At 50.5% G+C, this 13,975-nt stretch overlaps 6 protein-coding genes and 1 non-coding gene across 7 annotated transcripts; 5 read left to right on the top strand and 2 right to left on the bottom strand.

The window, feature by feature from the left end:
- Positions 1-1,141: 1,141 nt before the first annotated feature.
- On the top strand, positions 1,142-2,502 carry VTN77DRAFT_575 (uncharacterized protein; the record flags this gene model as incomplete). Its single annotated transcript, XM_069421951.1, has 5 exons — positions 1,142-1,193; positions 1,285-1,469; positions 1,524-1,839; positions 1,892-2,045; positions 2,100-2,502. 5 exons carry the CDS (start codon positions 1,142-1,144, stop codon positions 2,500-2,502), a joined length of 1,110 nt encoding a protein of 369 aa, XP_069273424.1.
- A 27-nt stretch (positions 2,503-2,529) lies between these two features.
- Positions 2,530-3,666, bottom strand: VTN77DRAFT_574 (uncharacterized protein; the record flags this gene model as incomplete). Its single annotated transcript, XM_069421940.1, has 2 exons — positions 2,530-3,366; positions 3,490-3,666. 2 exons carry the CDS (start codon positions 3,664-3,666, stop codon positions 2,530-2,532), a joined length of 1,014 nt encoding a protein of 337 aa, XP_069273423.1.
- Positions 3,667-3,986: 320 nt separating this feature from the next.
- Positions 3,987-5,668, bottom strand: VTN77DRAFT_573 (uncharacterized protein; the record flags this gene model as incomplete). Its single annotated transcript, XM_069421929.1, has 2 exons — positions 3,987-4,308; positions 4,365-5,668. 2 exons carry the CDS (start codon positions 5,666-5,668, stop codon positions 3,987-3,989), a joined length of 1,626 nt encoding a protein of 541 aa, XP_069273422.1.
- A 1,015-nt stretch (positions 5,669-6,683) lies between these two features.
- On the top strand, positions 6,684-6,755 carry VTN77DRAFT_t137. Its single transcript has one exon. It is a non-coding gene; the product is annotated as a tRNA-Glu (tRNA).
- A 693-nt stretch (positions 6,756-7,448) lies between these two features.
- On the top strand, positions 7,449-7,841 carry VTN77DRAFT_572 (uncharacterized protein; the record flags this gene model as incomplete). The annotated part of the gene is made up of 2 exons (XM_069421918.1): positions 7,449-7,601; positions 7,662-7,841. The coding sequence occupies 2 exons, from the start codon at positions 7,449-7,451 to the stop codon at positions 7,839-7,841; spliced, it is 333 nt and encodes a 110-aa protein (XP_069273421.1).
- A 2,136-nt stretch (positions 7,842-9,977) lies between these two features.
- Positions 9,978-11,947, top strand: VTN77DRAFT_571 (uncharacterized protein; the record flags this gene model as incomplete). The annotated part of the gene is made up of 8 exons (XM_069421907.1): positions 9,978-10,302; positions 10,410-10,750; positions 10,819-11,055; positions 11,104-11,193; positions 11,259-11,315; positions 11,378-11,471; positions 11,537-11,680; positions 11,739-11,947. 8 exons carry the CDS (start codon positions 9,978-9,980, stop codon positions 11,945-11,947), a joined length of 1,497 nt encoding a protein of 498 aa, XP_069273420.1.
- A 501-nt stretch (positions 11,948-12,448) lies between these two features.
- Positions 12,449-13,756, top strand: VTN77DRAFT_570 (uncharacterized protein; the record flags this gene model as incomplete). The annotated part of the gene is made up of 1 exon (XM_069421896.1): positions 12,449-13,756. The coding sequence occupies one exon, from the start codon at positions 12,449-12,451 to the stop codon at positions 13,754-13,756; it is 1,308 nt and encodes a 435-aa protein (XP_069273419.1).
- Positions 13,757-13,975: the final 219 nt, after the last annotated feature.

Below are 13,975 nucleotides of genomic sequence, written 5' to 3'. Positions count from 1 at the left end.
ATGAATTCGTCGTCCTGCTTGGGTCTGGCCGGATGGTCTTCTTGGTCAGAAACAGGAAGAGGATATCCTGGGATAGAATGGATAGGCATAGTAATGAGTTAATAGATATTAAGTCCTATCAAATGTTCGGGAGGAAGTCTCAGCCAACTTGTCCTCTGTTGAGAAGACTGACTAATTGAAATGATGGCTCTGTTCTATTTATATAAGACCAGAGCGATGGATGTTAAGCATTCCTACAGGGCAGTAAGTACGTAAGTGTGTGCATTGTCAATCCATTCAATTAAATTCAATTCAATCGACTGATCACATACATATTTGATGAGTGATGGGCATTACCCACGTACGTACTCCATCTCCGTACTCCCCATGGGGTACCCCAGACAAACCTCCAGCTTAGTGAACCGATTACCTATCTGGGACAAGGCAATACAACAACCCCTAACGCGATTGGCAAATCCAGGCGAGCTGTGGCGCAGCCCGGGGTAGATATCAATTAAGAGCGTCTAGTCAAATTTTGAAGGCAGCTAAAATTATCCCAGGTGGATAGCTGTCCAATCGGCGTATCGCCGGTGATCCTGGCCAAGAGTGCCCTGTGTGTGTCTCGGTCCATAATTCTAGGTCCTTCTAGATGAAGAATGCCCTGTGTGCGATGCTTCACGCTGCAGCTGCAGGTGTATTCCGTCTGGTTCTGGAGAGGTATTATTGGCTGTAGTAGACTGCGTGGTGGGATGCTTCTATCCCAGATAGTGACAGACGAACGTGGTTCCACTACGGAGATGCACTTCTGTCCTTGTTCGACAAGTGTGACCACGTTGCGAGGCCTGGGTGGAGGTACTGTGATCTGACATGTGAATGATTTTTATGCAGCTGCAGATGGAGGGGGTAGAGAGATTCCAGACACAATTAAATCGTTCTTTGTATTTTGGATATAAATATAAATATAAACGTCCCAACTTGTTCAGATCAGGACTACAGTGAATATCTAGATCTTTGCCAAGTGACTGATTTGCTACTCTGACAATTCCCTACCATATGACATTGATTCTGGACTAGGTCCACAACTTTGATACTTGATCAGATCCACAAAGCTTCTGCAGACACTTCTAGCACCAGCAAGAACAGTAACAACAGAAACAACAACATGGGCAGCACGACTCCAACCACAACATGGCTCGACAAGCTCGAAGAGCAGCGTAAGATGCCTATATTCTTGATAGGAAAAAGAAAGCAGAAAGCAGAGAACAGATAAGAAGCTGACATCTGATATCTAATACTTCATGCAAGTCAACGTCGACGTCGACTGGATGGACCCGACCTTCACCAAGAGCCTGCCCATCGTCCCGCATGACATGACCAGCAATCAGCTCTGGGTGCACGAGCAGATGTGCCATCCGGATAACGAGCAGCTGTTCGCGGATGCGGTCAAGGAATGCAAAAATCAGGGGTGGTTGGCTGCGTACACGCGTATTGTGAGTGCCTGCAACTAAGCGAGATGAGTCTTTTACCAACAGGACTCGACGCAGGCAGTACTCCTCTGCAAAGAGAACATCGCCAACATCAACCCCACCGGACGCGTGCTCCTGCAGGTCCTCCCCTCCAACGCGTACGACACGCAAAAGGTCATCGACCACGCTAGACTCTACGCACGCGAGTTCGAGCGCGTGGGCATCTCCAAGGAGCGGTTCTGCATCAAGATCCCCAGTACGGGGCCGGCGTTGAACGCGTGTCGGGTCTTGAAGGACGAAGGCATCCAGACGCTAGGCACGGCGGTGTTCAGCGTGGCGCAAGCTATTGCGGCGAGTCAGGCGGGGTGTTTGTATATCAGTCCGTATTATAATGGTGAGCCGCCGTCTCAATGTTTCTATAATTATGGCTGAAAATTTCCTCTTAGAGGTCCGCGCCCACGATGATCGGACCCTCTGGCCCAACGTCGATGACCCTGCGACGCAGCACCCGATGTCGGCACGGATCGTGCAGATGTTGGAGACGTACAGACGCCTGTACAAGGAGACTGGGAAGCAGCAGCCATTGATCAAGAATGCCAGGTATGTCTATATACAGAGCCAATCTGTCTACCTGCAGAGACTGACATCCTCCAGCTTCATCAGCGCAAAAGAAGCCATGGCCGCCGGCGAAATGGGCTGCCACTCAGCCACCGTCTCGCACCAGGTCCTCACCGAACTGGCGAAGCTGCCATACGATGCAAGCAAGCAGCCCGGTGAAGGCGTTGCGAAACCAGTACCACCGCTGCATCAGAACGCCGTCCCCACTCCAGAGCGTCTGAAGAAGCTGCTCGAGATAGACCCCCTCGCAACAGCAGACTGGGACGGCAAGCTCGCCAGCACTGAGATCGACTACCTGGCCGACAACGGCGCGGAGCTCGAAAAGGCAATCCAGGCAGATCCGATTACTAGCGCGCGTCTGAAGGATGCGCTTGAACTGTTCATCGCTGCGGAGGAGAAGAGTCGGGCGAAGATTGAGGAGGCGTTCAAGCAGCTGTAGCATGAAGACATATCCACCGTGATTACCTCAGTATAGAGGGAGAGTATTATCAATGGAAATATCTCTAGAATGCATATACATGTTGTCGATGGGGATATGAGTGTGGGGAGAGACATAGTCTGAAAATTCCAAAGTATTGACCAGATCGAGGTCATCGATTTGTGGAGGATAGGCGTGTTGATCCGACTGTTCGGGCAGTGAACTGTAGTGGAGATGAATCATTGGATCATCGAGAATGCAGAATTCGTTGGCTGTTCCAGTGGGAAGATCTTCTGCTGAAGATGGCTGCTGAGGAAGTAATGATGACATCGGTTGACTGCCCGTGAGAATCGTGTTGGTGGGATAACCTCCCGTATTCAAATTCATGTCAACCGGCTGAACTGAGGCAAGATCGTCCACTAGCCCAAAGTCCCCTTGTATATCACACAGGTAGCTCCCGGCAGTGTTCTCCTCGGATTCAGCAGAGATCTCCGTACTTTGCTGCAAGTCCAATGAAGACGCAATGTTGGTTTCCCCAGAGCTTTCATTATCCTGTAATGAGTCTGAGGGGCCAGAAGACGGTTCTCCGGCCTGATTGTCAGTAGAACGAGCAACGAATTCCCCTTCCAGCCGTAGCAACTCCAACACATCATCGTCCACCCCACGAGCAACTCGGACTTCAAACGTCGCCAGCTCGACGAACGCACGCAGTGAATTGACTTCTGCAAGAAGCTCGTCGCGCTCCGCCAGGAGAGCACGGATTCCCCGGACGGCCGCCAGACAGCGTTTGTTCTGCGTTTTGTGATAGACAATACTCTCGTCGACGATGGTGTGTTTCGAAAGACGTCTGGCGGATGAGAGTGCGGGGAGGGATCGCGCGAGCTCCTGAAGCAGATTAGCATGCCATATCATATCGTGACTCATGACTCAGATTGCAGAGAAGAACGAAAACAAGAGCAACTACGACAACTAGGACAGTCAGACTGATATCCAGGTTCATATACCCACCAGCAAGCGATCGTTGAACGCCTCCCGCCTCGATTTCTCAAACACCCGATGTGCTGCCCGATCTGCTGGGGTGAAGTTCCGATTGCGTTTCTTTGCCTTTCTCTTGCCGTCAATCATGGTCGGCCAGCGGGTGTTGAAATGGTCGTAGGTAGGACGAGAGGAGTCTGCTAGACTCATTGCGATGTGCAGATACCTATTGGAAGGTACGCGAAGAGTTGTTGAAAATCGAGGTCGAATGAAATCCTGTGTAGAGAATCGATCCTTGTTGTAATAAAAAAGATTTTCGAGGAAGAGAGACTGGAGGACGCTGGGGAAATTACCCCACATTCTTGCCCGGTCGTGCGCGGCAATCAGCCCGAGCAGTATTAACATTAATTGATGCTATCTAGTCCATAGCTCAATATTTCACATATTACCGTAATATATACCTATCGCTGAGCCGTATGTACTGTTGAAGCCGTATGCAGAGTACAATATATACCTTATACACACATGTCTTATTGATCATCCGAAGCATCCTCTTTCGATTCGCTCTCTTTGGGTTGTCTGCCAGATCGTCGCCACGACACCAGCATATAACAGACGGAGATCACCAGCCCGAGACCAGCGAGTCCCGTCCCGAGGTAGAGCGCTCCGTGGTAGCCTCGAAGGACGTCCTGACCATTGCGGTTGACGTGCGTTTCTACCGTCCCGGCAAATCCGAGGCCAATCGAGATGGAGTAGTTCACGACGGTGCTGACCAGAGACGCTGCGAGACCTTGATGGCGACGAGGCATGGCATTGCTGAGAATCAACGTTCCTGAAGGAAAGGACATGTCCCTGTGCAGCGTCAGCATTTTCCAAGATAACCTATCATTTGCAGCAGAGAAACCTACATTCCCCACGGTGTGATGAGGATTACGACAAAAGCTTGCGCCCAGTAGGTCTGATGGAGCGGGATCGTCGCGGTAAGAGCGTTTCCAATAGTAAAGGCGGACATCGAGCAGAACATGATGACACTCGGAGGCACACGACCCAGCAGGAAGCCCGTCGTGATGGCCGCGATGGCTCCGGTAACCGGTGCCGCAGACCACTTGGCCAGCACGAGCAGCGGGGTATTGCCCTTGATGGTCTCCATGAACTGATAGTAGTAGTAGATGACAATTCCGAAGCTGGACCAGCCGGCCGCAATGCAACCCAAAACCCACACGAGCTCACCAGAAAAGATAGAGCGAGGCAGCAGTGGACAAGCAGCCGTCCGCTCGACAAAAGCAAACAGCGCAAGGAACAGAAACCCCACGATGAGCAAGACATAGGTGTAAGGATCGGTCCAGCCTACCAGAGGGGCCTGATTCCATGCAAAGTTGATCAGCACCAGTCCGCTGATGCCAGTGACGGCTCCATACAGGTCTATCCGTGCGATGGTCGAGAGGTTGTCGTGGTGTCTCGGAATCGGTGTCCGCGGGATGGCCAGCATGCCCAGCACGGCAAAGAGAAAGCAGAACATGCCCATCACCCAGTAGCTCCACGGCCACCAGACGAATTGACAGAAGATGGCCGCGAAGACGCCTCCCACCACAAACCCGCTGGGAGCTGCGGCGCCAAAGAGGCTGAAGATCATCCCCTTCTTGGGCCCGGGCGGATATGCGCGGCCCAGGATGGCAATGCTGTTGGGCAGCAGCATCGCGGGCCCGATCCCCTGGAACGCGCGGCAGCAGTTGAAGAAGATCGCATTGGACCAGACGCTGAACCCGGCCAGCAACGACCATAGCCCGTACCAGGAGAATCCGATGATGAACATCAGTTTGTGACCGTACAGGTCGCCCAGCCGCCCCGCGACCAAGATGAACGTGCCAACGGTCAAGCTGTACGCGGCGGCAAACCAGCTCAGCTGGCCGGGATCAGTCGTGTTGAAGCTTTTGGCAATGATGTGCGCAGTCGGGATAGACAACGACAGACCGGTCTGGGTCAAGAACTGAGCCATACAAATGACGAAGACGAAAAAGATCTCGCCGAGCCGGGTCGCGGGGAGGTCGACGTGCGACCGGGTGGATTGAACTGTCGTGAGGTCTTCGGGGTCGGCATCGCGGTGCGTTTCATGTCGGTCTAGTTCTTTTGTGCCGTCCTGATGCTGTTGTGGAAGCGAATCCGACTGCAATGGCGGTGATATGGACGTGGACGCGGAGTAGGCTACGTCCATTTTTCTCACAGGTGTAGCAGTAAGGTTGCGTATGATATACCTGATGCGAGCGCTCTGCCTGGACTTTCAACCCATGGACCTTGCTCAGCAAGCTCAACTGGTCAACGGCGAGGTTGGCGATGATGATGCACGACGAGCGCGCAAAGTCGACGACAATAATCCCGAGATATAGGAATCGGCCGACATGACGCTAAGTGATTCTTGGCGACAGCCCACGAGGAGCTCCACCAGAGGCCACTAGCATGAAGCCATAGGAGGTTGATCTCGGAATTATGCAGGTACGGAGTACACATGAAACAACGTTTTTTCCGCGATCGCTCGATGGTACACTCCGGAGTCGCTCTAAGACTCCTCCAAGTAAACGAAACGACCTATTAGATGAGAAGAGAACGGCTGGATTGATGGTCAAAGCCAAGCTCGCATCATCCGTATATCCGACTGACGACGGACCGACAAACGGAGCTCCAGTCAGTCTGTTACGGGCCCGAATGGGGTTTTTCCGGGCCAATGACAGCCCGAGCTGCCGGTTGGTAGGGAGCATGCACGTGCTTGATTCCGGCCATCGGATAAGATTGATAACGGTTGCCCGCGACTTCTGTAGTCCAACTATCCTAGTAACAAATAGTCACTGCATGGATACCTCTGCAAACAGATGACTGGATATAGCGCTTTTGAAACGTCAGATTCATGCAATTGATAGATTTTCTGGAAATGTCACGAAATAGGGAAATCGATCTTCATGATTTCGGTTCGCATAAAGTCTTTAGCGCCTTGGCCTGAAAGTTCTCTGTAGATTAAGGTTTTCGCTGCTGCAATTTGATTGGACAGTTATGCCAAGAAACTGATGACTAAGTAGAAACGAAAATTGGCTTACGTAAAAGATGTGCTGGTCTGTTTGCTTCCTTCGCTTGGATGTCATCAAAATGAACCTGCCCCGAAGATTAATAAGAACTGGATAGAGATCGAGATCCACAATCCACAAATATGAATTAGGGCTGCATCTCTACTAACCAGATTCGGTATGGTGTAGTGGCTAACATCGCTGTCTCTCACACAGCAGCCGGGGGTTCGATTCCCCCTACCGAAGGAACATTCAGAGAAATCAGCCCTAAAAACAGGGTTGCTTCTTTTCTTTGCTTTTGTACTTTTTTTTCGTTTTTGTTCAAAAGTTAGCCTGACTGAAATCTCTAAAATTCTATTTCCGGATTTTTTGCAATCTTGGCACTGTTAGGTACCTGTTTTCAACTCCTCCGCCATCGGCCGTCGATCAGGATCGAACATCAGCAGGTACCGGATGGACGCCGTGCCGTCTGCAGGAATCTCAATTACGGACAACTTGTCCTCTGACCTGATGCTGAGCGCCTTCCTGCTCACCAGAGTCTCTGCGATCCAACAGACTGACAGATACCCGATCACCTAGGAGGGCTGATGAATTCTAGCTGCTGCCCACATTATTCCAGTTAAAGAAAACTTGATAATCTTTGACCTGGAATAGGTTACCTTTACTTCTTCCGGAATAATATCAAGCCTGCTTGGCTATCAGGCATTATTCGGTAATACTGGTATGGGAGTATTCGTTAAGCCAAAGCTTGGGAGATGCTTGAGCAATATACAATTATTGCCCCGGGGAACCTGCTGCAGGTGTCCAGGTGATAGCCATCACATGACTGGGTACTAGCTCTTTCTAGTAAACCAACGACACCCTCTACCTAGGCAAGCAACCTTGGGACGCATCTCAATACGTAGGTTACATCTTGATCAGGACTATATATATTTCAAAATGCCACAGCCAATCTATGAACTGCTACAGAACGGCCAAAGGGCGCTGATTCAAGGTCGGAAAAGCTCATATGTTGTCCTGAATGCCTTCACCAAGTCGGTTTTTAAGGCTCATATTGCTGGTACTTCTTCTCCGTTGGTTCCCCTGAGCTGCGTTAAACATGCTATGAAAGCGGATAATATATATATTCGAGACTAAGCTTTGGTTTTCAAGGCTGTCATCAAAACGGAAGATCATCCAGTGCCCTATGAATGGGAGGTTGACGTCTACGAATTCGACTGCATCAAGCAGTCCCCCTACATCCGGGCCTTGTATGAGGCGATCGATAACGGCACTGACAAGTGCATGGTTCTTGAGTGGATGGGCCACGATCTGCGGTCCATTCGCAATTAAAAGTGGCCATCGACCTCGCCGCTCCCAAGCATTATTGCAAAGTCGGTCCTTAAGGCCCTCTCTGTCTTTTCGGACATGGATGGACAGGAAGCCGGTGTTCATACAAGGAGAGTCCCCGAGAGGACTTCTTTCCCAACTTTCCAATTACTAACACGCAAGTTATATGTGACCCCCCCCCCCCCAAAAAAAAGAAATTATTGTTTCTGGCGCCAATACTTCTTCTCTAGTCGTCAAACTGGCTAATTCCGGTGGTCATAAGGATGCAATCTCTGAAGAAGTCGAGATCTACTGTATAGCTAAGTTCTCAAGCTATCCCTGCTGGTAAGCAATACAATATCGCCTTCAGGGTTTCACAATTTGTGCGACCTGGAATTGGGATGAGAGCTGCACTATTACCTGCATGTAATGTCTGGTCTGTGGGTACAAGTGTGAGGGGCATTCTTTGAAGTTTGTATTGCTTACTGGTTGAAGCCATTCAGCCCACCCAATCCCTCGCAGCCAGAGCTTTACTTGGTGCCTCTGACATGAACATCAGGCCTCCATCCAAACCACATGACATGACGCAGGCAGCGTGGTGTACTGCAAAAATTATCCAGCCTGTCAGTTCTCTTAATTGGGACCGGAGCTCCAATTTTACCGAGTAATTTTACCTCACAGAGGCTCTCGTGAGGAAGAAAGTCATCAACCTAAAGTCTTTAGAAGAGGAGCTGTCGGACTTTCCTGGAGATTGTGTGGAATTTATTCGATATCTCATGACTTTCAATCCCAGTAAACGGCTCCAGCGGATCAAGCCTTGGAGCATCCCTTGGAGCAGTCGTGGTTTCAGACGATTTTGGGAGCGATGGGTAGTCATTAGCGCACATTCTTGTTTCACACATTGTGGTAGCCTGTCACACAGCTCGCTATAAAGTGCTAAACACAACATGATTCTATCCATCCGCAACAGATCCCATAGCCGTGGCAACTGCCGGCTTGGGATGAAAACCACATTTCACCGGGCAGGCTGGAGAAGAGACACGGTCTGTACCCGGAGTTGAGCAAACTCGATAACTGGATATGGACAACTGTAAACTTATTCTAAGTCTGGATAGAAGGTTCGAACAACACAAGGATGGGAGGGGGCTACAATATAAAGGAAAAATTAAAATAAATGTAAATGTAAAATAACCACTATAGCTATTGGAATCTGTAAGCTAACAACAGTTTTTGAAGTTTTATATAGACATCTCTAAGTAGCATCAGAGCTTTTCTTAACATTGATGTACAGACATTCCTGACATTGTAACATGTCTCATGGTCCTAGAACTATATTCAATATCTAGATACAGTAGTTGATCATCCACATGAACAAGATTGCTCTTGATGTTCCCAGGGCCACTTTTTGGCAAGTTAATCTACAATATGCCAGGGCAAGTTGTATTCACCCACCGTATCTGATTTTTTTTCCCCTTTTTTTAAATTGCCCTCTACTGGTAGCCATCTATCTAGATTGCATTAACGATGTACCTACCCAGGTATCAAATCAACCAGTCCACTGCTTATCTTCGCAGGAAAGAAACATGCTCACTCCGTATATACGCCCTATCATCTGTGTCGCCATTAGCGTGGGGGCAGCCAGTGGGGTGACTTTCTTTCTGACTGAATTCCTCCCAGCTGATGTATGTCGCCTCTGCAGCAATGTGGGAATGCAACGAATTTGACTGGTCTGTTGCCGAGCTCTTTCTCCATGGGATTCCCCCGGAAAGCGGGAGCTCCCCCACGCTAACCACTCTCCCCGTGGGTAATTAATGCGGGGGAATTCACTCGCTTACTCCGTGCTCCGTAGATTGCACGCCAGCATCCATAAGATGTTATGTCGGTGGAGAATATCTCCTTGCTTGGCCTGCTCGTCTCGAGCGACCATCCTTATCTATATAACAGACCATCTACTCTGTCTTGATTTGAGGAAGTTGAATTAATCCCAGCAGGTCTGGAGAGTGTAAGTCTTCGGCTGGATCTCGATCTCGATCCAGTTCTTACTAACCTTCGGGGCAGATTTATTTTTTCTGATATATATAGTCGCTCCGTGGATGATATTCAAGTCCTTGGGAAAGGAAACAAGCAGATTCGCAAATCTTCTACCGGGTTGCTGGCCTCATGTCCGACGACAACAAAGCCAACCTGGTCTCGCAGGAGATCGAGAATACCCCCGACCTCGACACACCTCGCAACGACAATGCCGCTGCGCTGGTGCCTCCGCCCGCGCTCGCCGCGCTCAGCGAAGCGGGATATGCCCGTCTCGGGAGACGTGCGACGCTGAAGCTGGACCTGATCATCATGCCCTGCGTCGTCGTCATGTATATCCTCAACTACCTTGATCGGCAGAACATTGCCTCGGCCAAGTTGGCTACCATCATGCAGGACCTGCGTCTGACGGACGTGCAGTATCAGACTTGTATCAGCTTGCTGTTTGTTGGATACAGTACGTTTTTTTTTTTTTTCCTTCTCCGCTTTCGGCGCAAAACAGAACCATTATCTAGGCAATAGTCCACTGAATGAATAGATACATGCTGACTCTCGACACGACAGTCCTCATGCAAGTCCCCTCCAACATGATCGCAGGCAAGACCCGATTCCCCGGCGTATACATCTGCGCGGCGATGTGTCTCTGGGGGCTGATCTCAGCCTGCACGGCGGCCGTCCACTCTTTCACTGGCCTGGTGCTGTCGCGCTTCTTCCTGGGCTTCGTCGAGGCGGCCTTTTTCCCGGGAGCGCTCTTCTATCTCTCGCTGTTCTACACCCGGAAGCAGTTCGCCTTGCGGACGGCCATTTTGTATTCAGGCTCCCAGCTGGGGAATGCCTTTGGCGGGTTGTTTGCCATTGCGATCTTGAAGCTGGATGGGACGCATGGGTTGGCAGGGTGGCGGTGGGTGAGTAGTAGAAATTTGATCCGTACAGTCAATCCATGCCCGCCAGACTCTAATTGTTAACTCGGCAGCTCTTCCTGGTCGAAGGCGTGGCCACAATCGGTATCGCCGCCATCTTCGCCGTCATCCTGCCCAACGGGCTGCACAGCATCCGGGGGTTCTCTGAGTTAGAACGTGAATGGCTACGGTGGAACTTTGCCAAGGACCTGGGCCAGCAGGACAATACGGACGAGATCTCTGCCTGGAAGGGGTTAGTGATGGCTACGCAGGACCCGAAGGCGTGGCTTCTGATGGCAGTTCTCTGGAGTGTAAGATATCAGTCAGTAACTCAGTGATCGACACTGATCCACTGGCAGACTTATGTCGCGGCCGCTGTGACGAACTGGTTTCCGTCTGTCGTTGCGACGCTGGGGTACTCGAGGAACACTACCTATGCGCTGACGGCGGTGAGTATCCCACCATCTGGATCGATCGGATCTACTGTGTCGAGCCTGCTAATGGAAGACTTCAGCCACCGTATCTCCTCTGCGTCGTGGCGATGATGGTCAACGGATTCCATTCAGACAGGGTGTGTGAGACAATCCCTCGCCCAGATATATTGACAATCGTTCAGACTAATATGACATATAGAAACAAGAACGCTTCCTCCACATCGTGTGCCCGCTCATCATCACTCTTGTGGCGAACATCATCGCTGTTTCCTCGCTGAATACCGCTGCACGATGTACGCATCCCCATCTTTCAATTATACTAGTTACACGGCTAGACAATTCTAGCTGACTTCAATAGACTTCGCCATGATGCTCATGCCAGGCTCGTTCTACGCCTCCTCGATCGTCATCCTGTCCTGGATCACCGGGTCGCTGGCGCAGCCAACCGCAAAACGCGCGTCAGCCATTGCCCTGATCAACGCTGTGTGCAACACGCCGAACAGTACGTCCTTTCGCCTGTTTTACTGTATATATCTCATGGTTGCTGACTGTGCCGCCAGTCTGGACATCATACCTCTACTATGCGCCCCCACGCTACCTGGCCGCTTTCCTGGTCAATCTGGCCGCAGCGTCACTCGCCATCTCCTTCACGGTGGCGACGTGGCTGTACCTGCGACGGCAAAACGCGAAGCTGGATCGGGGGCTGGACCCAGGGAAGAACGGACCGACAGCGGCGCAGCTGGCGGCGGGATTCCGGTATATTCTGTAGATATCAGCAGCCTCTATAGAAAACATCCAACACTATATATCATGGCATGTACGCCTCCTTTTGGGTTAAGTGGTGAAGATCCGAGAATAGCATGCTTGTCTGGCTGACCTTCTGTCAGTCATCTGGGTAGAGATACGACGTATCTATATATCTATCTTCGCTAGGTACCTTGTTCATGGCTAGATGCATGTAATTAGTGAATATAGGGACAGTGTCGGACAGTCAGTCAATCAATTGGGACGAGGTAGATAGACGCGCAATTGATGAAACTTACTTCCTGTTACAGAGTGATAATAACTCGTCGTTGAATGTATATACAACGGAATATCCGAGTGCTATGCCCTGATTCGTTCATCATGCTACCCACTATCTGAATAGACAGGAAGATGGTAGGGACTCACTCACTCGTTTTTGACTTGTATTAATTATGTCTTGGTCACGACGGCCTAGTCGAGTTCTGGATGATCATTTTTCAAACGGAGGCCTCATAGATATTTCAGTATGGACAGCCCCCCCTTCTTTTCTTGTTACATGATGCTTTGCATCTTGCAGCACGCGATCAAGGAGAACCAGGTGGGCTCAGTCCGGAGCCTGACGGAGTATCGCCCGGATCTGCAGACAGAAGACAGCATGGGAAATACGCCACTACATGGCATCAACTCAGACACGTCTTTGGAGATCGTCAAGCTGCTTGTGAATGGCGGATCGGACCTGGAAGCTCGCAACAAGGCCGGCGACACGCCACTGAGCAGGGCAGTGCTCTCTACGAATATTGCAGCAGTGAAGTATCTCATCCGAAAGAAAGCCCAGATCAACATTGTCGGTGGCACGAAGCGCGATCCATTGAATGTTGCTTGCCGCTATGCCGGCCTGGAAATCATCCAAACCCTCATCAAGGCCGGTGCAGATGTGAACCTCGTGGATCCTTTGCATGGAACACCTTTGCAGCAGGCCTGCTACCGTGATGATAACCCAGAGGAACAGGAGAGCGTGATATCATACCTTATCAACAAGGCCCATGCAGACGTATCGATTGTCGGGGGAATTTGCGGAACCGCAATCCACGTCGCGTGTGCGTGGTCGACTCCGAACATCACCAAGCTGATTCTCGACCAAGGGGCGAATATAGATATTCCAGATGCCATGGGTCGAGTACCCGTTCATTTCGCAGCAGCCAATAGCTCGAAACACTTTCAGCTGATCCTGGATGCTGGAGGCGACGTTGAGACGAAGGACACGATGGGTCGAACTGCCCTCCATTGGGCCGTGATCGGTGGATGTATCAATATCGTTGAGCGAGTTCTCTCTCTCTTGAGGAACCGGGTGGACCAGCCTGATAATGATGGCTGGACTCCTTTACTCTGGGCCGCAAGAGGATGTGGTACCGTCAATAGGCCGTCCACCGCCAGTGTCCAGAAAGAGATGATTACACTGCTTTTAGATCGAGGTGCAGATCCATGTGTGAAATGGAATAGATTTGGTAGGGAGTGGTCTGTCATCAAGCTGGCAAGATATCACAATTTGGACGATGCAATCGTGCAACTGCTAGAAGAGAAGTATAATGAAAGGCTTGCAGAACAAGGCTTGGAAGATACTTGGGATGAGAATCTCCACTCATCAGCCAAGGCCATAGCCCACGACGGGTTTTGTGACAGTTGTCTATCTGTATGTTTTTTCTCAAAGACGAGGACTCCTGGATATGTTCGTTTGGACAGATGGGCTAACAACAGACCAACCAGACTGTTCGCGGTATTTGCTACAAGTGCGATGTATGCTCCGACTTTATGTTTTGCTACAAATGCTGCCTGACTCGAGATCTCACACCACCCGGACCACATATTCACAGCCAGCAGCACAGAATATATGCCTACTGAAGAATCACCAGAAGGGGACGAGAGTACCAAGCCCAAAGGTAGTGACGATGACTGTGATGATGACAGTTCAGAAGAAGAGGAGGAGGAGGATGGGGAGGTTGATGATGATGGTGAGTCAGAGAAGGAGAGCCAGAAAGGAGATAGTGGCACTTCA

The sequence above is a fragment of the Rasamsonia byssochlamydoides genome (genome assembly GCF_041956645.1).
Source record: "Rasamsonia byssochlamydoides strain NRRL 3658 unplaced genomic scaffold VTN77scaffold_102, whole genome shotgun sequence".
Classification (NCBI taxonomy): Eukaryota; Fungi; Ascomycota; class Eurotiomycetes; order Eurotiales; family Trichocomaceae; genus Rasamsonia; species Rasamsonia byssochlamydoides.
The sequence above is the reverse complement of the archived record's forward strand: the minus strand, read 5'-3'. Positions and strand labels throughout refer to the sequence as shown.